The sequence below is a fragment of the Myripristis murdjan genome, chromosome 10 (genome assembly GCF_902150065.1).
Source record: "Myripristis murdjan chromosome 10, fMyrMur1.1, whole genome shotgun sequence".
Lineage (NCBI taxonomy): Eukaryota > Metazoa > Chordata > Actinopteri > Holocentriformes > Holocentridae > Myripristis > Myripristis murdjan.
Genome location: NC_043989.1, coordinates 34097920 through 34124559, shown reverse-complemented (window position 1 = coordinate 34124559; position 26640 = coordinate 34097920). Strand labels below are relative to the sequence as shown.

Here is a 26640-nt window from a genome sequence, read left to right as displayed (position 1 = left end):
GTCCTACCCCTCACGGTTGTTGACGTTGTGGGACAGGAAACATAAGGCAGTCAATGAACCTCACAGGTTCTAATAAGTTCCAGTTTAGTTTTCACCCTTTGGTTGTCAATAAGGGGCATAAGCACAACAATGGTCCGTAAACAGGCTCTTGACATGCTGCCTGTTACACTTGAAATGTCAACTAACCTTGTGTTAGTAGTTAAAAACTAACATTATTTACATGTGTTAACAAACTTGTTTATTTGATTAATTAATTAATTAATTAATTAATCATTAATTATTATCTTTGTGTAAATAGCAGGTTTTTGAGAACTGTTGAACTGAACTGAATTGAACTAAATTAGCTCTTCTCTCTGAGTTGAATGTTTCACACGACACCAGTTTTTATATGTAAAATGGAAGTAAAAATAGGTAGAGTGATCTATTTCAATTAAAAAAAAAATGTATAGTATTTCTTGGGCCAGCAAAAATTACTTTTAAATTCTTTTAGATTAAGAGCCCTGGGCAGGTGACCCAGAATGTGAACTTACAACACAGCTTAAATACTCTGTTATTTTTAGGGTGTGGAAACCTCCCATTTGGAACTGGTGGAGGCGATATGGAACTACATGCCCCAGGTCCACATACTGGGAAAGTTCCGCAACCGCAATGGTGCATTTCCAATTCCTGCTGAGAACAAACTGACTATCCCCATAACTGCAAAGATACAGACCCTGCATCTTGTGGGTGAGTAGAAAACCAGTAGACTTTTTAGAATAGCTTTTTGAAGCCTCATATTTGTTTTATTCTGAAGTGAGTTTGTTGTTTTGTGCAAAGTATTTGGTAAAATCTAGTTAGATTTAATTAGTTGATCAGCTTTTAAAAAACTTAGTGGAGGACTTCATCATTAAACGCAGAATGAGTGGGATTTTCCTACAAAATAATGTATAGATTCATGCAAAAACTAGACCTGCAAGCAGGTATTGATGGGGTCCAAGCCCCTCCTGCGCAAGTGGGACTTGGTGCCCATGGAGCCCACGCAAGTTGGACCCACAGGCCCACATGTTCTGAGGTGAGTCTCAAGTCCAGAGCAGTGATGAGGGAGGCTTAACCAGTGGAGAAAGACGAATTTCGGTGAAGCTTTGATTACACTACATGACACAATAGGTCACAATAGGACGTAAAGGACAGAAAATAGCCTCACTTTAGCCCCCTTACTAAAGACTTTGCATGGCATACAGTACATTCAGAAAGTATTCCGACCCCCTTCACTTTTTTCACTTTTGTTCTGTTGCAGCCCGATGCTACAATAGTTTAAATTCATTTTTTTTTCTCTCATTCATCTACACTCAGCACCCCATATTGACAAAGTGGAAACAGAATATTTTGTAAATTGTTTAAAAAAGAAAAAACTGAAAAATCTCGTTGACATACATGTTCAGGCCCTTTACTCAGTACTTAGTTGAAGCACCTTTGGCAGCAATTACAACCTTGAGTCTTTTTGGGTATGACGCAGCAAGCTTTCCACATCGGCATAGCTAAACATAATGCTGTAGCAGTATCAAGTTCAAGTTCAAGACCTTTTTTTGTCCCCGAGGGGCAATTGATTCTGCCGCAGTAGCAGTAAAAAACAGCACAACAGCAACAACAACCACAATGACAACAACAGAGTGAAACACACAAGGCAAACAGTCACATAAAATCAGTAATAAATAAGTAAATAAATAAAAAGTGCACACTTGAATAAAATGGGAACTAAAGATGATTGAGCAGTGAGATGGTGGAGGGTATGAAGGAGAATTTGTATTGGTTAGTTTTGGCTAATGGTTAGGGTTAGGGTTAAATTCTGAATGCAGGGGGTGAGTGCTGTCGGACATGATGGATTTTGCCTTAAATATGTAAGTATAAGTATGTTTAGCTATGTTACGTATCATTTGTTTCTCATAGGTGTGAATGTTCCAGAGATTCCCTGTGTCTCCATGCTGCGCCATCTGTACCTAAAGTGGGTTCGTCTCACCAAACCACAACCATTTAAAGACTTTTTGTGCGTGAGCCTGAGAACCTTTGTGATGCGTAACTGTGCTGGGCCCACTAACTCCCTCAAATATGTTCCCCTGGTAACGGGTTTGGCATCAGCCCGTAACCTGGAGCAGCTGGAGCTGGTAAGGGTCCCCTTTCTTGGAGGACTTATCCAGCATGTGGTTGAAGACAGTTGGAGATCAGGTGAGGAGTGCGTATGTCTGCCTAATGTTTTGTCCAGGTGGCACTGCTGTCACTAGAGAAGGTCTAATAGTGTGTGCTTTGAATCATACAGTAAGGTAGATGTCTACTGTTTTTACAAATCCAGTTCTCATTAGCCTACAGATATCTAGCTGTCACTTGGTCCATCATGTTCCACATGGTGTCTTTCATGAAGGACTGAATTTATGCTTTCTCCCTGGTTACATGAGGCTGTAGGAAACCACACAGAGCCTCTTATGAAAAAGTAGAAATACCCCGTAATGCATTAAATTTAAATGAATTCAAAAACAATTTATTTGAATTGTAGTTTAAGTAGGCCTCACATACAAACAGGTTTCTATGGCAACTCTAATGTTTTGAAAAACTCAAACAATTCAAGTGCTTGGCAATGCATTAGCAACTGCTAGTAAGTAGATTTCTCTCATAGTGATGATGTCTACAATAGAATTTTCTAATTTGATTGCTGTAGGCCTACTGGTAGGGTGTTAGGGGCCAAAAATAAAACATGTTATGTCAAGTGCATTTAGTGTACCATGTGAAAGGGCAACTTCTCTGGATCTCAGAACAATTTGTTTCATGAGGATAGGACCTATCACTGCAGATATATGACCTTTTAAGTGACCGGACACAGGGTCAAAAAGGTTGCGCAGCGTAAAGCACAAGTTAATGGAACCCTTAGATCAGGGGTGTCAAACTCGTGCCATGGAGGGCCAAGAGGCTGCAGGTTTTCATTCCAACCAACAACTCCACCAGGTGATTTCACTGATTAGTCCCGCCTCTCTGTTTGGAGGTAGGGTGATCAGTGAAATCACCTGGTGGAGTTGTTGGTTGGAATGAAAACCTGCAGCCTCTTGGCCCTCCATGGCACGAGTTTGACACCCCTGCCTTAGATTCTAAAACGGCACCTGGTGAATCTGATTTTCTTTTAATTCTAACATTAGTCAGGCAGCTTAGTGTCAGATTTGGGAAGGATGGGGATGCTCTGGACAAAAGCACCAAATTTTTTTGCATCACCAAAGCTTTCAGTTTGGATGTGGAGCCACGTCATCAAGACGGCGGGTGGCGGCCATCTTGGATTTCAAGATGGCCGCCATGTAAAATCATTATTCTGTCAATATTTCGGCTTCCAAGCGACTTAGAAGGTCAATCTTGGTGTCAAAATACACTACTCACAAAAAGTTAGGGATATTCGGCTTTCGGGTGAAATTTCAGGATGAACCTATAATGCATTATAACCTTTACAGGTGAACTTAATGTGACCTTCTGTAAACTTTTGAATGCACATGTCCAACTGTTCAGTGTTTCAGTACCTTTTGCACAAGTTGCTGTTCTCTAACAAGGAGCTTAACGGCAAAATTCACAACAGGTGTTGATCCATGAATCGACCAATAAATTTCCTGGTTCAATTAGAATTGGTATTTAACAGTCCTCCTCATCATGCTGTTCACATTTCGACATCATGAGACCAAGACGACACCTAACAATTGATCGGCAGCACCTCGCCATTGCGAGGCTTCAAACAGGATGTTCTCAGACGGAAGTGGCCACTGAGCTTAGAGTGTCACAGAGTGTCATCAGCAGGTTGCAACAGAGATACAGAGAGACTGGAAGAGTCACAGAAAGGCATAGAAGTGGACGTCCTTTGGCCACATCCCACACTGATGACCGCTTCATTGTGAACAGTGCCCTGTGGAACCGGATGATGAATGCCACTCAACTCCAGGCACATTTAAGGGAGGTGAGAGGCACCCAAGTGTCACGTCAGACCATTTGAAACCGTTTACACTAGCATGGTCTGCGTGCTAGACGACCTGCAAGGGTACCTGACCACACCACCAGGCACAGGTGGCATTGTCTTGCATGGGCCAGGCAGCATTTACGCTGGACGATGGACCAGTGGGCCTCAGTGCAATTTCATCTTCATGGACGACAATGCTCCAGCTCATCGAGGTCGCATCATTAGGGAACGGCTGCTGGAGACTGGGGTACCTCAAATGGAGTGGCCTGCACTTTCTCCAGACCTGAATCCCATAGAAAACCTATGGGATCAGCTGAGTCGCCATGTAGAGGCTCGGAGCTCTGTACCCCAGAACCTCAATGTCCTGAGGGCCGCCCTTCAAGAAGAGTGGGATGCCATGCCTCAGCAGACAATAAGTCGACTTGTGAACAGCATGAGACGTCGTGGTCAAGCTGTAATTGATGCTCAAGGGCACATGACAAGTTATTGAGACATTGACATTTTTTGTTGTGGTATACCCACCACTGTTGTTGGCTTTTTTTTCAGGAAATTGTTTGAGATGAGGAAATCACCAGTGCATGCTTCTACTTAAATGCCCTACTTTCATGATATAATATCACTGTAGCGTGAACTTTTTACATTTTCCGTAAATTTCACCCGAAAGCCAAATATCCCTAACTTTTTGTGAGTAGTGTATACATTTTCAGGAATGTGTTAAAGCTAATAACAATGTCACTAGATCAGCGGCCATCTTGGATTTCAAGATGGCCGCCATGTAAATTCAATATTCTGCCAATATCTCGACTTCCAAGCGACTTAGAAGGTCAATTTTGGTGTCAAAATATACATTTTGATGAGACCATAAACACTGCTTGTGTTATTAAAATATAAAATCAATTAATGTATTATTTTATTTTCTCATTTGTGCACACAACAATTTACTAAGTAGAAATTGAGCATTTTGTCACATAAGTCTAAACTATTTAAATTAGCAGAAATTCATGCGCATATATCTCATTTGGTAACATGTTTGGGAAAATATGAATACACAAGTCACTAAACTATTAATAAGTTCATAATGAATAAGTTTATTAAACAAAATAAATGAGTTCATTAAACAACAAACAATAACTGATGCGAACATATTTGGTGAAATATTACTCTAAACTATATTCAAATTAACATACAAATTTACGTGCAAATCTCATTTGAAAAAACACCTGGTAAAAATTATAAATATTAATTTCCAACAGATTTGGGGGACATATGAATGCACACTTGCACAAGTCATTAAACTATATGTACAAGTTAATTAAACAAAATCAGTTCAGTAAACAACAACAAACATTAACTGATTGATAGCAACTGTGGATTTAGATCTAATCTAGAATCCTCAGATTGCCTACTTGCGTGTCTTTCAGGAGAGGGAATTCCCACGTGTCCCCGACATCGTACTTGATTTTGAATATTGTATTCAAAGGGTTGGGTTTATGTTTGGTAATCTGTAGCACTGTGCCATTGTACCAAACAGGTGTTGGCTCCCCCTCCTCACAGCAGTTGTGCTCCACCCTCAGTCCCACCAACTTCTCTGGGTCCTCCAAATATTGCTGGAGAGTCACTTTCTGTTTGCACCTCTCTCTCTTCTCTCTTGCCGCATGTAGCTTTTCAGAAAGGCTTCCATTCTCTCCTTGTTTCCACTTAGGTGTGTGAGACTGTTTTCCATCTCTGCCTTTGAACGCCACACCCCCCCTAGTTTTGCTATTTTGTTTGTCAATGCAACCTTTTTGTTGTTGTCCTGCCTTTCCTTTTCTTTTTTCTGTTCCTGTTTCTTCAACAGATTTTCCTGTCTCTGTTTCTTGATGGCCTCTTTCCTGCCATTGTAACGGTTCAAGATGTCACCTGCTGACTTTCTTGCCTGTGCCATCTTCTCAGTTTTCTCTTCAGCAGACATGCTTTCCAGCCACTTCACTATCCCGTTGTGTAGCCACATCACAATTGCCTCATGAGACAGTGTTCTGGCAGATGGCTTCTGTCTCACCAGAAGGTCGAGGACAGCAAAGTCACGCTCTGAGACAATGTTCATGGTGGGCACGTTGGAAGCATGTACCTGAACCTGATGAATGAATCAGTGAATGAATGCATGATATTTCATTTGCTCCTTGACAGGAAATTTAATTGTCATCATCGCATAAAACAGTACAAAAATACACAGTAAGCAGTACAAGGACAGGACAACAATTTTTACCTGCTCGGAGGGCTCCCAGTACTTCCCCCGAGGGAGGTGGTCAGCAGCTTGTCGCTCTAGGAGGATCAGCATAGATGCCATGACTAGCTCTAATGCCTGCTGAGTCATCACCTGGAACTCTTCATCCGCACTGTCCCTGAAGAGCTCCTCATACAAGTCATCTTTGTGCTGTTCTGCAATCCCCTCTTGGAAGAGTGGCTCACCTTCCAGGAGGGAGCTGGCATGCTTGCTCCATCTCTCTATTTGTATTCTCATTGTGAGAAGGTGTTCGTTCAGGGTAAGAATATTGAATCCTGCTGTGTTCAGCAACCTCCAAAAGGGCCCAGTCACTGTTTTGTCGATTATCCCAAGGGCCCTGACCCCAGCCAGGATGGCTCTCTCCTGTGCATCAACCACAATGGCTCTCAGAAGTTGGTTGGGGTTGGGGAGGTGACTTTCCAATGAAAGTCACCATTTTATTTTTGAGGCCAAGGGGGGCAAGGTGAGCCTCCAACAGATGAGGAATTCCAGCCTCATCAGATCCACGGGCAGTGAAAGCCTTGCAGGCTGCTCTGACCAGCCATGCAGCCCCAGCTTCATTGGTGGTAAAGCTGTGTTTGTTCTTGCCTTCTTCCACTACAATCTCTTCAAATGTTTTGAGCGGGGTTTTTTTTGCCTCCTGTTCAAGATTAAGGATGTGATGCATCTTGCAATAAAAATTGGACATATCACTCAAGTCAGATTTTGTTTGAACACTAAGATTGTCCCAGTTCTTGATTGCCACAGGCAGAAGGTCCTCTCTGACTGCCTGCAGCTGTCTGTTGAAAGCGGGGTTTATTGGACCATGGTCGCTCATTGTGGTTTTAAATGAGGCAATGAGCCTTGCAATATTTTTTTCTGTTCTTCCATCCTTGATGGACTCTGCAAGCTCCTTAATTCTTTAATTAAAAGACTCAAATGTTGTCTCCGTGTCTCCCCCCGCCTGGTCGACTAATCCAAGGGTCATGGTTTGTCCTGTCATCAAAATCACTTCAAAGTCCTGATAGTTTTTGTGGAACTTTGAGGTCCCATCTCCATGCAGGCAGTGTCCCTTCTTGGTTTTGATATCATCTTGCAGGAGGGCTTCTGCTAGCTGAATATCAGCTAGCCCTCTGGCCTCAACCAGGAGCTGAGATTTCAGCCAGTTGCTAGGCAGTTGTACAACATCTTTTCCAGCCAACTTCTTTAAAACTGTTTTAACAACACGGTCAATCTTTCTCATGGACACATTCATTGACAGGAGATCCATTATTACTTCTTGTATTTCACTGGTGTATTTCTCATCTTGAAAGGTTGTTATAACATCTTCATCCATCAGCACTTTCCATTCAATTAGTTCTTGCTTCTCTTTTTCCAGTTTCTTCAATGTGTCTTCCATCTCTGTTAGTGTGTTCGTCATGTCTTCTTGACTGTCCATTTCCCTGTATTGCTTGTGAGTCATCCTTTTGATTTTCTTCCGGCAGCTGTCCTTTTTTTGTCCTCCAGACACTGCAGCTGGATCTGCAACAGCTCTTTCTCCTCCTTAAGTGTTCTGCTCTCCTTCTCTGCATTAGAAAGCCTTTTCTTCATAATTTTCATCTCCTGAACCATCTGACCATTTGGCTCCTTATTTTGCATTCCCTGCCTCTTACTTTTTGGAATCAAGTATGGGCTGTTTGTGTATTCAGTCAACTCTGCATTACCTCTTTTTTGCAGCTTTCTGAAAGTCTTATGCATCCTGTTGACTGACATACGAATTGCATCGTCACTGACACCCTCCATATCTTTTCTTTGTGACTCGGAAGTCACCTGGCGTAGTTCCTGAATCAGTGCCTGTGTGTTCACATGTTTTCTTCTGAGTTCTAGTACCAGGCCATTGGTTAAGACACTGTTCTCCTCTCCTGATGCCTTCTTGCCACAGAATCTGGAAAATGAATGAATGAATGAATGAAAAATACTTTATTAATCCCTGTGGGGAAATTCAAGGTAGAACCACCGCTCACATCTAACACAAGATGTACCGAACAGTACACAGATAGATATAGAACAATACACAGTGAAATATGCATAAAGTAGTTGATGTGAATAAAGTGAATAAAAGTATGTGGGTTGTGGCTAGAGTTCTCATCGGGCCTGAAAATTAAGACCCGACCCGACCCGGGCCTGACTGGGCCAGCCCGAGGCCCGACCCGACCCGACTAATTAGCCGAACTTTAGGCCCGACAGCCCGATAAAGCCCAAAAAAAAAAAAATCGCCAAATTCGCCATTATTTAGCAGAGACGGTCGGCACCGGCCAGCATCAGGCAGCTCACCTGTCAGATCCGGCAGACCTGACGGGTGGGCGCGGTACCGGACGGTTCCGCGGCTGGCCAGCCTGATGCCGACTGATGGTGCCGCGGCATGTGCGGGTCAATACGGTAGTCTAGAAAACTGGAGGTTTTTTTTTTTTTCTTGTGCGCCCCCAAGTAGATTGCGCCCTGGGCAGTTGCACTGCCCATAGCAGAAACCGTCCCTGCTGCCGGGTCTGCCAGCACAGCGGGATACTGCTGCAACTCTCTCTCACTTGTTTGCGCTGCGCACGCACAGCTGGTTGTCTGTCTGTCACTCACTCTCTCCACCAGTCACATAAAAATGAACGTCATAATCAATTACACAACACATAATTCTAGTTTTTTATTTAAAAAAAAAAAAAAAAAAAAATCCCCCACAGAACCCGAAGCCCGACCCGACCCGCCCAATTCACGTAAATTTTAGGCCCGACCCGACCCGAAAATGTCGTGTCGGGTTCGGGCAGAATATGAGAACTCTAGTTGTGGCTAATAATACAAGTCCCTGGATAAATAGGTGGAATAAAAGTCTGTGGATAAAGATAAATATATACAATATATACATTATTATTTTACAGCAAAAAAAAAAAAATGAGGAAAATATATTAACAGCAATACTATAGATAGCCATAGATAGCCTACACAGCCAGATATGCAGGCCTATCACTGTATCACCCACATTTCATATAGGCTGGCTTTAGCAGGCTGTCAATAAAATTGAATAGCTCATGGATCATTATCACACACATACTCACACACACACACACACACACACACACACACACACACACACACAGTGGGGCGGGCAGGCTATGCAGAGGAGGGGCTATGGCAGAGAGGAGATTTGCGAGATGCATGATACCACTTTTCTAGCCTATCAGTGTGATTATCTATCGATACAAATCATTGTGGACATAGCCATACATTTTGGTTGTCAGATGGGGAATTGGATTCACCACAACTAGCTTTATTTACAAACATTGCTGAACAGCAATACATTGCTGTCTCATAGTCTACAAGTATATTCGCGGAGAAAGCGACCATTTGATTCCTGCCGCTTCGGAACTCAGAGCTCCGCTGCTTGGCTGAAGAGGCTGCTTGGCTCCGCGTGGCTGTATATGCTAGCTAGCTAAAACAAAATCCTGGAGTGGCATCTGGATTCGACTCAAACCCCAACAACCTATGCATCAAAATAAAGCTAAGAAGTTCTAGTTTTTAGCTACATGTGTTCAAATTATGTCTTTTAAAAAAATCCTGTCACAAAGATGAAAAAAATGAAAAAAAAAACGAGTTCTTATATTTCAGTCAATATCTGTCCGTGTAATGTTGAACTTTCTGTGTGGATCCACGAATGTCTCGGCAATATAAATCATAGAAATCCAGTGTGGGTTTTTAGTTTAACCACTGCCTCCAAGAGGAAATGTGGACACAGTGATTTAACATCTTTCTCTAAAAACCAGGAAGTCAGCGCAGCTGGACATTCCGCTTGCGGCTTCCTATACCTTTCAGCTGAAAATTGATGGAATATTAAAACAAACATGATAAAAACATTTTGGTATGATTTTTAACACTTACTGGTCTATTTTTATGGTGAAAATAGACAATTTGATGACATATTGTTTCAATACAGTAACTTTTTATTACGAGGTGGAGGGCATTTTTCATAGAATTTTGACATAGCGACCAGGTTTGTCACATGACCCTAACACCCTACTACTAGCATGCTCCACTGTGGCGTTATGCTGTAATCGGCAGAGTGCATCAGGAAAGGCACTGCTGAAGAAGAATAAAACCTCTGTGTTCACTAGCTACAACCTGGCTACAGCCTGTAGATTAACTACAGAAATATTATAGCAATACTACAAGCGGCAATGTGTGTGCACATCTACAGGTGGTGGAAAAAAGTTTTCGGACACAAGAATCACTCTTAGGTCTTCAAGTTTGTTTGTTTGTTTTGTTTATTCCGAATATGCAAATAGTACAAATAATACAAGGCTTCCTGATTGCTACTAAACAAATTCTTTGTACACCATAATATAGAAATGAAAATTGAGGAAGCAAAATACTAACAAAAGAAAATACAGAAAACAAATTACATATTCGAAAAGGAGTGAGAAGAAGCATAGCTTATTAACTCTCACCCCTTTGTCTAAATAAAAAATTATTTTATATATATATATATATATATACACACACACATACATACACACACACATATACATATATATATATATATATATATATATATATATACATATACATATATATACATATACACATATACACACACACACATACATACCTACATACATACATACCTACATATATACACACACATTTACATACATACATATACACGCAGACTTCTCTGCCTCTCATCACCATGCCATATCAAGTAATCAATGATAATCACCAATAATTATTCATGAATATCCCTTGTACTCGCTAAACAACATATTTTGTACATTTTCTTGAACTGGTTGATATTTGGACTTTGCTTGAGTTCCTCACTTAGATTGTTCCATAGCTTGACACCGGTAATTGATATACAGAAACTTTTCAAGCTTGTTCGTATGTTTAAGATTTTGAAGTTATATTCCCCCCTTAACTGATAACCTCCCTCCCGTTTCCTGAATAAATTTTGTAGTAGTTGTTTTGCTTTGTGTATAACTGCAATGCTTTTTGAAACTTTGGACTGTACATGTTTGATGTGTGGTTTCCAACTCAGCCTGTCATCTACTGTAACCCCAAGAAATTTGCTTTCATGCACCCTTTCAATTTCCACCCCATGTATTTCTATTCGTACCTTTGTGTTCACTGTGCCTTCACCAAATAACATAAACTTAGTCTTACTTACATTTAATGATAATTTGTTCCGGTCAAACCATATTTTTAATTTTTTCATTTCCTCGTTTATAACTGTTTCCACTTGTTTAATGCTTTCACCTGTACCAAAAATATTTGTGTCATCCGCAAAATTAAATGCAATTTCTTTTAGTACAGTCACAGCCAAAATACTAAACAAATTCTAAAAAAGCCATTAAAAATAAAAATTGATTGGTTCCATAAAAATACATAAGAAATTTTGAGTATTGGGTCATTTTGGCACCAGTGATGAAGGTCGTTCTTTTTATTAGAAGACACAATTTTTGTTGCTAAGCTTCGTGGCTATATAAAGCCTGCACTTTTGAAAGTTCTTCAGACACAAAAATGGCTAAAACAAGGAACCTAATGCAGGAAACACTCCTGAAGATAAAGATTCTCAGCCAGGAAAGGTACAGCTGCCGCCAGATAGCCAGGAAGTGCAGATGCAGTCCTTCAGCAGTTGGATACACTCTGCAGAAATACAGATGAACCAACAGCTTGGAAGACAAACCAAGATCTGGGCGTCCAAGGGTTTCTTCAGCAAGAAATGACCGCATCCTGATCTGCATGTGCAGGCAAAACCACCGAATCACATCACAGGAGCTTCAGCAGCAGTGGTCAAACCAAACTGGTGTCCAGTGTTCCACCCGCACTGTAGTGTACGTGGCCGACTTTTAGACCATGGCTTAAGGTCCTACAAGGCTATCAAGAAGCCCCTGATCAGTGAGAGACAGAGGTTAGCCCGCCGTCGTTGGGCCCAGGCACACAAGAACTGGACAGCCAGGAATAGGAAGAAGATTCTGTGGTCAGATGAGTCCAGTTTCCAGCTTTATCTTCCTCCTACTAATGTGAGGGTACGCAGAAGCCCAGGCGAAGCATTATCTCCAGTATGTACAGTACCTACTGTCAAGCATGGTGGAGGCAGTATCATGGTTTGGGGATGCATGAGTGCTGCTGGTGTTGGTCATCTCACTGTCTGTGATGGCACATTGAACTCTGCCAAGTATTGTACCATTCTCGAAACCCACATGCTCCCTTCTGCGTGTGCACTGTTCCGTCGAGGTAAAAACTGGATGTTTCAACAAGATGGCCTTGATGTGTGCCCCTTGCCATACATCAAGGCCAGTAGAACTTGGCTGCAGGAGCACAGTATCCAGGTCTTAGAGTGGCCAGCTCAATCCCTGGACATGAGCCCCATTGAAAATCTGTGGTGGATTATCAATAGGTCTGTTTCAAAGCGTAAACCAAAGAATTTAGAAGAATTAAAAGCAGTAATTCAAGAAGAATGGAACAAGATTACCCCTCAACAGTGTGAAAGGCTCGTGGGGAATATGCCAGCCAGGCTCAGAGCTCTACTACGTGCCAATGGCAGGACTACTAAATATTAATTTGATGATGTGATGGTTTATTTATTTTTTGTTCAGTTTTGAACACATTATCTATTTGTTGACTTTGATGCCAGCAATGTAGAGAACTGACATATTTAAACTGTCAAGAATTTAGTTTTGTTAGTTTTTCTTGTAAACAATAAACAAAAAATATAATTTGCATTTGTTTGTATATGTCTAATGCAGCCACACCTTTTGAAATACAAAAAAGATTTTTCCACAAATATTTCCTGATAATATTTGAGATTGTGTAAAATTTTAAGGGTGTCCGAAAACTTTTTTCCACCACTGTATTGCACGTTAGTTACGTAGATTGGTAATGTCAGTCCAATATCCAATCCTTGAATTACATCTTGATCGGCACCAATACTGATACCAATACCAGTCTCGGTGCATCCCTGCTCTCTATAACTGTCACCTCCCTTTTGTGGCTTGCTTGCATAACATTACAAATTTAAGGGATTGCTGCTGATTGGTGATATCCCGCTGTTTTCTGAGGCAGTAGAAGGCATGTGTACAAGCGTAAGTAAGTGAGAAAAAATGTTTTTTGTGACAAAGATGTTTTTTAATAGAAAACTAAACATTGTATGCTGTTAATAAATCATACTTTTTCAGAAATATGTCATGAAAATGACTATGTCAGAATATTAGATATAGTTGACTCTCCATTGAAAGAGATTGGAGCCTTCTCTTGTTACTCAATGAATTTTTTTTTTTTTTTTTTTTTTTTTTTTTTTTTTTGGGGAAAACAGTCACAATATGATATGCCGTTACAACGAACATAGTAGTACAAGAAAATGATTTTCCTTAATTTGTTGCTTGCCTGTTGTTTGTTCTCCTCAAATTTGTAAGAACTGTGTTCAGGTGATCATATTTTGCTACACTGAAATTTACACAATAATGACAGTTATAAATACTAATCAGAATAGTTTTTTTATGTTGTTTATATGATGATAAACTGATAACACCAGTTATAACCAGTATGAAAACAAATAGGAAGCACCTCATTACTAATGATAATCTGAAAAAAGTCAACAAACTCAGTTAATTTTATCTTAGGTTCGAAATGTAGGGCTTCTTTGGAATGTAATGTGCTAGAGACTTTTTCAACTACTATTTCGAGCTTCAGGCTGGTGGTTCAGTCACTTTTTACACATGTATGCACAAAGAAATCACATGCCCAGATGGCATCTCTCCTCTCTTCTTAAACCTTTCCAGCACTCTGTGGACTCACACACTGTCTCTGCCCTTTGGACAAAAATCCATCATCATTCCAGGTCCAGAAAAAAAATCTTGTCCAAACGAAAGTAATGATTATAGACCTGTCACTCTGACTTCGATTGTGAAGAAATGCTTTGAAAAATGCATGGCATCTGTACTTAAACAGAGGTAAATTCTGTATTAGATCCATTCCAGTTTGCTTACAGACAAGGGTGTGGTACGGATGATGCCATTAACAGTATCACCCAAGTGGAAGAACCGAAGGACTATGCCTCAGGAGTTTTGCTCTGTTTTTAATATGCTTCAGCCCCATCTGCTAATCCCAAACCTGGAACAGATGAGTGTCATTTTATCCTCCTGTCCTTTTATAATTAAGTGGTATTTTTCCTTTTTGACCAATCAAATGCAGCAAGTCAGGGTCAGCAGTACCCTCTCAGAACCTAGATCAATCAGCACAGGTGCCCCACAAGGTTGCGTCTGCTCACCACCTCTTTTCACATTACACACAAATATGTGTAATGAGTGTACAAGCAGTCACCCTAAGAACCACATTAGAAATTTTTAGATGACACTGGTATCCTCAGCCTACTGCATAAAGACATATGTCCTAAAACCTGTTTAACTGAAATACAGTGTTTTGTACAGTGGTGTGATGCCAGCCATCTCAGTTTTTGTGAAAAAACTGAGGTGATGGCACTGGACCCTAGGTCAGTAGGGGATCACAGTTGAGTGGTCATACATAAAGATCCAGTCAGTCAGGTCTTCTACTAGAAAGCATTGTCAGAGGCTCAAGCAGAGTTGTGGACACTAATATTGCACTGCGACACCAGACTCGACACCTTCTCTACGTTCCTTGCCTGGTTCAGTGCAAGCGATGTCTTGGCAAGGTACAAAATGCCAATCTGGTGCAGGTTAGCAAAATTCCACCGCCCTTTGTCTCTTTGTGTGTATGGGTCTGGTTGGTAGTTTTTTCTGCATGCATGGTTGACTGTTTGGAGGAGGGATTCTCTTTAGTTTTTGTGGATTATGATCTACTTCTTTGTATAACTATATTCAGTATGCACCATGTGTTTATTGCTAGGTGGACTAGCAGTGTTGGTTGTATTCATGTGCTGTACACATGCAGAAGGGTAGTGTGATATTGTAAATGTTATTTATGTTTCTACAGGAGGGTTTCGGAACCTCCACACCATTGTCTTTGGAGCTTGTAAGAATGCCCTAGAAGTGGACCTGGGATATCTGATCATCACAGCTGCTCGCAGGTACTCCTGTCACAAAGACCTTAGACTGCCTGAGGATAAAAACACTACGTCTTAATGTATTTCTTTCAAATGAGGATTAAAGCCAAAATAAGACAAGCAGAATTGAAAAAAATTTGTTCTGAGATTAATCTCATAATTCTTAAAAAAAAAAAAAAAAAAAGCTTTTTCTAAGAATTCTAAGATGAGTCAAAAGTCTGAGGAAAAAGTCAAGTCTGTCAATAAATTTCTGACTTGTGACTTTAATCTCAAAATTACGATTTTTTTCCCTCAGATTTCTGGTTAATCTTAATCTCTAGACATACGTTCATATTCCACAAGAAAAACAGCATTTCATTCAAATTATGTCAAATTCTGCGATATTCTGCATTAAAAATAGATTCCGTTTTATTTGGCTAAATCCGCGATTCCGTCCGCAATTCCGTGATCACGGAAATTATAGGGCCCTACAATGTTAACATTAATGATAACATTAGGGTCGTTTTCACAGGCTTCAACAAAAAATGGATTAAATTTAATCTTGCCTAGGTACCTTTCTCTTGCCCTTTCTCTCCCGCTGCGATCAAACAGGCGGGTGATGACTCCGGTGTACATTTTTCAAAATAAAGTTAATTACAGTGTAGTGTAACATTTCATGATATTTAAATTATCATTTCAAACTCTGATTATAGTAAGTAGATGTACGCAAGTATAGGCTATACATGTGTGTATATAAACTAGGCAAAAAAAGTTCTGCACTGCTTTTTCAGTCTATAATTTCTCCCCTTTATTTATACCCAATAGTGTTGTATCTTATACCGCTGTAAAGCCTGATTCGTCCTGTTTCCAATGAGATACAACTTGAGTGTGAGTGACACCGGTAATTGTGTGGGAGGCGACCAATTTTTTTTTTTTTTTTTGAGAAAATCCCCTGCAATATTTTTTCAGTTGATCATTTCTCCCATTTAACAATACCGATTGGTGTTGTGTTTTATACCGTTAGAAAGCCTGATTAGTCCCCTTTTCAATGAGAAATAAGTTGTAAGGATTGTCAGTCGATTGGTATGACCAACATGGCTAAACATGTCCCCTCCCCCTCTTTTTGAGGGGAGCAAAATCCCATTCAGTGTCCTTTCAATCAATCAAAATTCCCTTCAGTGTTCTTCTGTTGATAATTTAAATTGCACTCACAGGTGTACCTAACTGGCACTTAATTGACAGAGTATGGCAAAATGAGAAAATGAATAAAATATTGTGCTTCCCACCTGTTTAGCTGTGTTGCCTCATCCTTACAGTTATACCCTATTGTAAAGGGGACTGGCATTCCAACAGTATAACTCACAAATCCAATTGGTCTTATCACAGGGGAGAAATGATCAACTGAAAACACATTGAATGGGATTTTGCTCCCCTCAAAAGGGTATAAATAAAGGAGAGAAATTATAGACTGAAAAAGCGGTAAAGAACTTTTTTTGCGTAGTATATATCCATTCATAGAATATACTTTAAATTGTTTTAACATCTCAAAAAAAAAAAAAAATCATCATTCCGAAGGCGTGGCGGCTTTTATTTTGCTGTGGCAGTGTGCTACGATCAATTACATGTTGTGGAAACCCTGTACCCACACAGTGGTTGTGTTTACATGACTGAAGAATTCTGGTTTCTCAACTAACCAGGTTTTCAGTTGACATATGAAATGTCTTAACTGGATTAGAACAACGTGCGTAAGATCATATTCCAATTATGAGGAGCCTGGTGAAAATGCCTGATGTACTCCAATATTAAATATTTTGTGTGTGTACCTTCTCTGTCTTTCATATCAGAGAAGAAAGACATGGGCATGGTGGTGCCCAGTATTTTTATTTTTTTTTTTTAAAAAGTTGGATATCGGACCAATATGTCAGATGAACACTAATTTCTGTTGATAGCAATATAAAAAGCTTTTGATGGGTGTTATCTGGGCATTCTTCATAATCTGAGGGTACAGTTTACAAATCTGAGAGAGGGGATTTGTAATTGAAGGGTATGCTGGGCTACACTATCCCACCTTTCACCTCCACACGATTGCTTACATTACTTGTATGTGCATTGTGGCTTGATTAAATCCACAATGCACACACCAGTAATTCTTTTCCATTCAACAGGGACCACATACAAGGAATACAAGGAAGTTTATTCGTCATTATACAACAGGTTGTATAACGAAATTAAAATGTAGTTCCCTCTTAATTCATTCATTAAACATGGCATTTCTCACATCATCAGCACATTTGTGTAGTCTACAAGGTCGATGTGGTTCTCCTGGGTAGCAGCATCTTTGAACATCTGCCAGTCTGTGCATTCAAAACAGTCCTGTAGAGCTGCTGCAGCCTCATCTGTCCACACTTTAACTGTTTTTACAGTTGGTTTGACCCTTTTTGTAAACTGGATGTAAGTAGGCAGGAGAAGCAGGGAGATGTGGTCTGACTGGCCAAAATGAGGACGAAGGAGGGCTCTGTAGCTGCCAGGAACATTGGTGTAGACATGGTCCAGTGTGTTGTTTCCTCTGGTGGCAATGTGGACGTGCTGGTGGAATCTAGGTAGAACAGTTCTGAGATACGTTTGATTAAAATCCCCAGCAACAATAATAACAGCATCTGGCTGTTTTGCCATTTGACTGCTGATGACCTCATACAATTCCTGGAGAGCATTTTTTGAATTTGCATCCGGTGGAATGTAAACAGCAGTAATAAACACACTGGTGAATTCTCAAGGCAGGTAATATGGCCGACATCTCAGCAGTAAAAACACTCAATAGCTGTGTCCCAATTCAGGGTCTGCGGACGAAGCGTCCTCCCCATCAACCAAATGGGACGGTCTGGCCTTAGGAATATTTCCTGGTCAGGTAACCGCCGTTACCATGACAACAAACTCCGGAGACAGAAAGATAACGTTTCTTTCCGTCAGACAAGACAAAACAGTAAAGAAAGGGATTTTGGTTTAACATATGGCGTTGGATGTTCAAATGAGTAAAAACCGAATATTTTATAATAGTGAAATCTGAATTCAGATGCCGCCGTAGCCATTTCTGAGCAGCAGCACGCAAAGCATCTTGGGATACAGGAGCCCGAGAAGGATAGTTGCGGTGCATCCTCCGAATCGGCTACCAACGGCTGAAAAGGAGGACGCATTTGAAGTGCGAATTTGAAGGATTCTTCGACTTTGGATGAATTGAGACAGGTCTTCGCGCAGTGTTGTGACGTGACTGGCCGTCAAATGCGGACTTCGAAGGATGCAGACCCTGATTTGGGACACAGCTAATGTCAGGTGAACATCCTGTAGATTTGTAGATTGTAGATTTATTTATTTTTAAGAGAAATGGGACAGTACATGTTACTGCACATATAAATGTAAACACGTGAGATTATAGCCGTGCGGCTAATTTCCATCTCTAGTCCCACTGGCAGGTTGGTGTTGTACATAACGCTCATACACAATAGAATAAAAAGAAACAAAACAAAACAAAACAAACAACATAGTTGATCATAAAACATACAGGCCAAAGCTCAGGGGACCATGCGCATTTCACCACTGCTTAAACACTAAATTATATATCGAGGGGCTGATTAAAGTGCAAAGTGCTAAAGTGTGAAGTGCATTATTATATTGCAAATTGCCCAGTGAATATAAAGTACTATTTTGATTGCTCAATACTCAATTGCATATTACAATAATTTAATACCAACGGTGGTAATTTGTGATACCTAGAGTACCTAGTTGTATAGAAATATAAAGTGCATGTTGCATTGCACATTGCCCTACTGCCTAATAAGTGAGAATTGCACACTACTTGATTACATATTGCAGTAAATGAATACCAACAATGGTAATTTTATGATACTGAGAGTACCCAATTGTGTGAGAATATAAAGTGCATGTTGCATTGCACATTGCCCTAGTACCTAGAAAAATAAATAAAGATATAATAAATAGGAAAAAAAAAAAGTTAATAAGGAAGAGTAAAGTAATAATAATGTATGTACTCAGTAGAAATTGCGGATGGAACCCTTGACAATTTAGATAACATTAAACAAATACACAAGTTTAGGCATGGTTGTGGCAACAGTGTTGTTCTTCCAGTAGCCAAGCTTTAAGCTGTTTGGTAAAAGAGATCAGAGTTGGGAGTATCGTGCTTGAAATTGAATTCCAGGTGTGAGATGCACGAACAGAAAAAGTGGCTTAACTACGGGCACTTTTTCTAAAAGGAACTATGCAGTCACCTCTGGAACCAGCTCTGGTTGATCTGTTTGAGTTTTTTTTCACAAATTCCTGTAGTGGAGGTGGTGCTTGGCCATGGAAGATTTTATACATCAAGATAGCATCGGTGTGTTTAACAGCGTTGTCCCAATTTAAGCGCTCTTGCTTTTTTAATATCTGATAGTGATGGTATGTTTTGGGTTTTTTATCTAATACTTTCAGAGCTTGTTTATAAACTGTTTTGATCGGCTTTAGTGTTGTCTTACAGGCCCCTGCCCAGCTTGTTACACAATAGGACATATGTGACATGGTCATAGTATCAAAATATAATTTTGCTGACTCAGGAGTTAGGTTGTTCCTAATAAATCTAAAGTTGGACAAGTTAAACTTAATTCTGTTCACAGTCTTTTTTATCTGTTGTTTAAAAAGAAGTTGTGGGTCAAGAGTGATTCCTAGATATTTAAACTCTTGTACCACCTTAATCCTCCATCCACTCTGGCTGCACCTGTGCACCAGTACCATTGATGTACATACAGAGTCCGCCCCTCTCGTCTCACCGGAGTCCTGTGCTCTGTCAGCCCGGAATAGGCTCCGCCCGTCCAGCGCTAAAGCCTCATCCGGCATGCCACCACGAAGCCACGTCTCCCGGCTCGCTTCCCTCTCCTCCTGGGTCGACCACACCGCTTGCGGTGACGTCTGGTCCGAATGTTTTTAAATGTCGGATCTTGAGATGCCGAGGTGCCGAGATGCCGAGAGCAGAGATCATCTCAAGGTCCACTGCACTCAATCCAGTCATCGCACCTCCCCCTCCAATACCGACGAGTGTGTCACTGTCGCAAGCAGCACGATTCCCAGCAATAAAAGCAAAAGAATCGCTCCATTTTCGCCTTGCCATGTTATAAATGGAGGGAGCCACCAGCTGCTGCATCCATATGCGCCGCCGTTGCCATGGGAAAAAAAAAAAATGCAGTTAAAAATAACTTGTGTATAACTAAGTGTATAACAATGTAATCATGGATAGATTACATTCTGTTTGCAAATACTTCTAATTAAAACGTGTGTCTGAACCACTTCTATCTCAGTTTTTGAGCAGCCAATATCAGTGAGAGCAAAATCTAACATTTGTATGCCCATGTCTACCTCGGTGTCCTGCTGTGATTGAATGGGAAAAGTTGAGTTGAATTGACAAGCACAAATACAGTCATGAAGGGTGCCATGAAATACTACTAACAATTATTTATTCAAATAATTTTATTTTATTTCATGGTAATAAATAGTTTGAAAACCCCTGCATAATGTCCATTTGTTTTTCAGGCTCCACGAGGTGCGTATTCAGCCTTCACTGACAAAAGATGGAGTTTTCTCAGCTCTCAAGATGGCTGAACTGGAGTTCCCACAGTTTGAGACACTTCACTTGGGATATGTGGATGAGTTCCTGCTTCAGTGTAAGTTACTGACTATTTCTTCATGGACTCAATAATCTGACTATCGGCCTTACTCTAAATGAGACAATAGTTAGATGAATACGTTTACATGGGTTACTTACACAACTGTTTCACAGTCTCTTTAACTCCATTCCAAGTGTTCTCTGAAATGCATATTCTGCAGATAAATAAACATTGCACAAAAAGTAAGGAAATTTGTGTTTGGTAGGTTATTTCTTTATTGTAACAATGCTTCTTGGCAATAAATCTTATGCCATTTGAAAGCCTGTTTATTTCCCTTTTAAATGGTGCCACATTTGTAAGGAACATGCATTTGCGCAGCAGAGCTGAGTATGTGGGTTGTGCCCATGAAAAATTTGTGGGGGTGAGCGTTGTCATCTTGGAGGATAGAGTTCAGTCCCAGACTGTGGAGATATGGGATTGCCACTGGTTACAGAATCTCATCTCGATATCTCTCTGCATTGAGATTGCCTTTTCCAGTGAGGGAGATGCCACCCCACACCATCACACTGCCTCCACCAAAAGATGTTACTATATCGGTGCAGCAATCAGCATAGCATTCTCTGCGTCTTCTCCTCACTTTGACCCTATGATCCAAATGCTGTGCCATAGGCAGAATCTGAACTCATCACTGAACATAACCTTCCTCCACATGTTCAGGTTCCAGTGCACGTGTTGCCGACACCAGCGCAAACTGGCCTGACGGTGAAGGGCAGTCATGGCAGGCCTCCCGGCAGCCCTATGAGACCAGATATTGGCTGCATGCAGTCTGTCACAGATTGTCTGGGCAGAGAGCTGTCGGCCATATCGTCCTGCAAACCTTGACTGCAAATCTGTACAAGACAGCCTACGGTACCTAGGTGCTGACAGAGTGAGGAAACGGTCTTCTTAGGGTGTCGTCTTCTTGGGACGCCCACTTCACGGCCTATTTCTGACATCCCCTGTTATATGGAACTTGGCCTTTGCTTTGGAGATGGTACTAGGGCTCACTCCAAATAATGCTTGGTTTTGCAGAACACCAGCTTGAAGTTGCGCTATTGCACGGGCCCTATCTAGATCAGTCAAATGTGGCATGCTGATTCTTGGAGCAGACACCTACTGACCACAGTAGCAGGGCCCATGCTCACAGGCCAATCAGATGCCTGATTGGCAGCACCTGGGGATACCAGAAGCTCAAAACAAGAGTCAGTAGCAACAGCAAAATAAGCTGTTAGGCATTGGTAGAGAAGATTTGGCAGTTTTTTTCAGGGGGCAACCCACATACTCAGCTCTGCTGCTCATCCCACAAATGCATGTTCCTTACAAATGTGGCACCATTTAAAAGGGAAATCAACAGACTTTCCAACGGTATAAGATTTATTGCCAAGGAGCATTGTTACAACAAAGAAATAACCTACCAAACACAAATTTCCTTACTTTTGTGCGATGTTTATATCCAAATTTCACATCAGTCATACGAGTGCCTGTCACTGCAGTCAGCACTGCCACCACAGAAAACATTCATTCAAAGCAGCTGTTTACCTAGCAGTTGACAGTCTGCAGTCAACACATTTTCAAATTGGAGCTCACAGACAAAATAATCTCCAACAAGAGTCTCGTAAAAGTATCCCTCATTTCCATCCCAAAAAAGTTTTTCACCCTAGCTTTTGGTTTTATACAACTAAGCCACCGTGAACCTGAGAGCAGGCCTGAGCCCACATCTACACTGATACGTTTTGTTTGTAAAACAAAACGGTATAAACAGGAAGCAGATTGTCAGGTACTGAGGATGTAGAGCCAGTGCTAAGCTGAAGTCTAGTCTAAAGGAGAAATGCAAGTGATATAAGCCATCTATTCAGTGGTGATGGGGAATGTGAACTTGCTAGCTAACAAGACCAATGAGCTAGTGGGTCTGGCAGGAAAAAAAAGAAAAAAGTCACAACAGGTGGGGGGTGGGGGCAAGTCACAATGTTTTGGCTTGTCCAGTTTTCTCAATGCTTGTCAATGCTTTGTCTGTGTGATCATTTTAAAATGCCTAAGTGTCCGCTCATCTGGACTACTACCCAGCCCTGGAGTTCAAACTAAGGGTGTTTTCACACATATTTGGGTCGACCCTGTGACATATATGGGTCGACCCAAATATACAATGTATCAATTTTCAACTGGAGCGGCTCGGTTTCACATATGCTTTTTATCGCCGTACCAAGTCCACCATTCTACAGAATGGAGGGTCATGTATCCATGGCAACCAGACGGAAATGACGTGTGTATCACCGTTCCATCCAGAAAAGAAGGTTGAAAAGAAGCCTCAAGATGTAGCCTAAACAGAACACATGTGAACGATGGAGACTCAACAGCAACGCCGTCTGATATGCCTAACGTAAGGGACGGTTTTTGCTATGGGCAATGCGGGCAACCGCCCAGGGCGCAATCTACTTGGGGGCGCACAAGAAAAAAAAAAATTGCCAGTTTTTTAGACTACCGTATTGACCATAAAAGACGACCCTGATTTTAAGACAACCCCTCTTTTTCAAGACCCTTTTTTGGAAAAATACTTTTTACATGGACAAAATCTTGTTTGAATAAAACAAGATTGTTTTATTCACCAGCACCGGCCAACACCGGTCGACATCAGGCGGGCCGGCTGCGGCACCGGCCGGAACCGCGCCCACCCCGTCAGGTCTGCCGGATCTGACAGGTGAGCGGCCTGATGCCGACTGATGGTGCCCCGGTGCCGCGGCCGACTGGTGCAGCGGGGGCGGGTTGGAGTAGTAACATGAAAGGGCGCAAGCCGGTAATTTCGCTTAGGGCGGCAACATAGGCAGAACCGCCACTGCCTAACGTTACTGCTTTTGGCAATCGTTCAGTGTCAGGAAGTTATAACGTTCGACTTTGAAAACGAGGCACGGCTGCGTGTGGAGAACAATGTTTTCTTGCACTGGAGATGGCGTATGTGAATGGTTGTAATATAACAATGTTGTCCTCTACTCCAGCCCAGCTAACTACGGGAGCCTACGTAGCTCAAACTTGTGGAGTACACTAGGCTTGGGCTGACCCCGGGTTCGCTGCACATTCACACCACTAGTTTGGTGCACCGCACCACAGGGGTTGGTGCGCCGCTCCGAGACCCCCCCTTCCAGCCGCTCTTGGTACGGCTGTTTAGGTCGACCTCGGGTGCGGCTAGTTGTGTTCACACTACCCGCACCGCACTAATTAGGCCGGCCTAGACAGTTAGGTCGACCTAAACTCTGTATGTGTGAAAACACCCTAATACACTGTCAGCTGCATATCCAAAATTCTGTCCACAGGGCTTGAATATGCTGGACTAGTCTGGACCCTAGGCATAGTACAAATGTAGTACAACATATCAGCATGGATATGATCCGAGTCTGTTTACAAAGGGAGTTTGAGCTGTCAGCACACTCTGGTGGTCACTTAATGCAGCTTTACAATGTGTTTTAAAACATGGTTAACTATTCTGGATTAAGGTCTAGTCCTGTCTTAATTTAATCCTTGAAACTGTCCCTTTACGTTCATAATGTTTGTGTTGTGTCACACGTTTCCCTGTCGTCCTCTATCGCATATTTTTCTGTTGAAGATAGTGCATTACTGAAACACCTTTGTAGCTCTATTTCTCTAAAGAGGTAATTTTTTTCTTGTATTCTAGTGGACATGAGATTTCAGCACATTTGGTTATCTGATTATTCTAAAAGGAATCATATCAACATTTATGTTCACAAAGTTTTTTTTTCTCAGTAAGGTGACTTACCTGCTTGACACTTACCGCTATGCCTATATGTGCATGTAGGTAAGATGAGTCACTCAGAGCTGGTGAAATATGGTCTGGCTGATGTCATTGAGAACCCAGGCATCATTACGGATATCGGTATGAAGGCAGTGAATGAGGTGTTCACTAATATCAAATACCTGCTGATCTACAACTGTCCTCATCTGCATAACCCTCACCACTGGATCACAGGTAACACATCCACACCTTTTCTATCCTCTAACTTTAATCCTCACCACCACATGCCTAGCTTTAATCTGAACATGTATGCACACAGTGGCTGGGTTTGCATGTCATAAGAATTCTGCTTTCTCACCTAACCCAGTTTTGAGTTGACATAAAATGTCTTAACTGGATCAGAGCGATATCCATAAATTCATACTCCAATTATCACAAACCTGGTGAAAATGCCTGGGTGTACACCTATATCAAATAGGTTACTTTAGCATGGAAACATCATACTGTTTTCAACATCTGCAGAAGTGCTATTTAACATTACTACTGGGATCATTCCCTGTTTTAGAGGTAAGGTCTTACCCAATTTATAGATGCATTTGTGTATTATAAAATTACATTTAGGCTATATGTCGGTCTTTTTATGATCACAATTATAATCTGGATGTGTAAATTCCGAATCATTAACTATAAAAACACCAGTAATATGAACAATTATAATAGGAGGACAATTCTGTTAGATGAACTTTTCTGTCTGTGAGAATACAACTGATCACTTCGCCATCTGGTGCTGTAAAGTAGAACTGCATGTCTGGCTGGGAGATCAGCCAGCACATACAGTGGCAACAAAAGGCATTTCAACCTCCTCCCAAATGTAATTTTGTTGTTCTAGCTGTGCTAATGGGTACATGATGGTGATTTAGGAAAAGTCAACGAACATGAATTCTGTAAATTCTTAACTATGTGAAAATATTTTAAAATTTCTAAATGTCATCACTTGACTAAATGACTGCTGGTGCCATTTCTAATGTTAATTGATCCCTGACATCATGACTCAACACCAGTGTATGTTTAGCATCTATATGACTCAAGGTCATACAGTACTACTCCAAATAAACCTACTGACAATGAGCCATTCCCCTGTGCATAGGTCACACATGCACAAACCTGCCATAGCTGTTGGTGGCTTATCATGAATTATGTGCTTATTCACATATGGACTTGTTATCAGTCCCATTTAAACAAACAAAAGAACAGTGTATTGTTTTTATATTACTTTTAATCTGAGGAAATCTACACCCAAATCTGGGTCCAAGCATTAAGCATCTCAAGTAGTACTAAAAGGCCACATGTGAGCAAAGAAGACATTCTCATTATGCCCCCAGCAGCAGCTTATACTTGTACATGCATTCATGGGTTCATGCTGTTAACTTGACATCAGCATGTCTCAACATAAGCCAAAGCATCATAGATTAAGGCGACCTTTTTCCACTCTTAAATCTCGATTTGATGACCATATGTCCATTGCACCTTCATTCTAGTTCAAAGTTAGATGGGTTATTAATTCTGTGATGCTTTTCTGTGCATCATTGTTATACTTAGTTAGCTGTAATTTGCTGTTAGCTTGAAATGGTCTTAAAACAAATAGCTTAATATTCAAGCTTAATATCCAACAACCAAATCTAGAAATGAAGGCTAAGAAAATAATGAATGAATAGCTAAATATACATCAGAACTGTTCACATGAATCATCTCACATGAATACAATGTGGCTCACTTAATCCACAAGAGTCTCAGCTTTCCAGTCAAACACAATTTATGCAACTCCAAGACTGTGGAGGCCCCAGCATGCACAAATATATCTTTTGGCCATTTTTGTTTTTTGTCCAAACTGAACAGGATTAGCATACGACAGACTATAAAGGGGAGACCTGTGGGTGCCCATTTTCATTCAGTTATCTTGAGGTCAGAGTTCAAAGGACCCCTTTGGAAATGTTT

The 26640-nt window shown here is 41.0% G+C and overlaps 1 protein-coding gene across 1 annotated transcript in view; it reads left to right on the top strand.

The window, feature by feature from the left end:
- Nucleotides 1-26640, top strand: part of fbxo38 (F-box protein 38) — a 119125-nt gene that overhangs the window by 33638 nt on the left and 58847 nt on the right. Inside the window, exons 5-9 of the mRNA XM_030061678.1 lie at nt 561-726; nt 1927-2202; nt 15171-15264; nt 20791-20921; nt 24709-24879. Coding sequence (XP_029917538.1) covers nt 561-726; nt 1927-2202; nt 15171-15264; nt 20791-20921; nt 24709-24879 — 838 coding nt within the window. The remainder of the gene's footprint in view (nt 1-560; nt 727-1926; nt 2203-15170; nt 15265-20790; nt 20922-24708; nt 24880-26640) is intronic.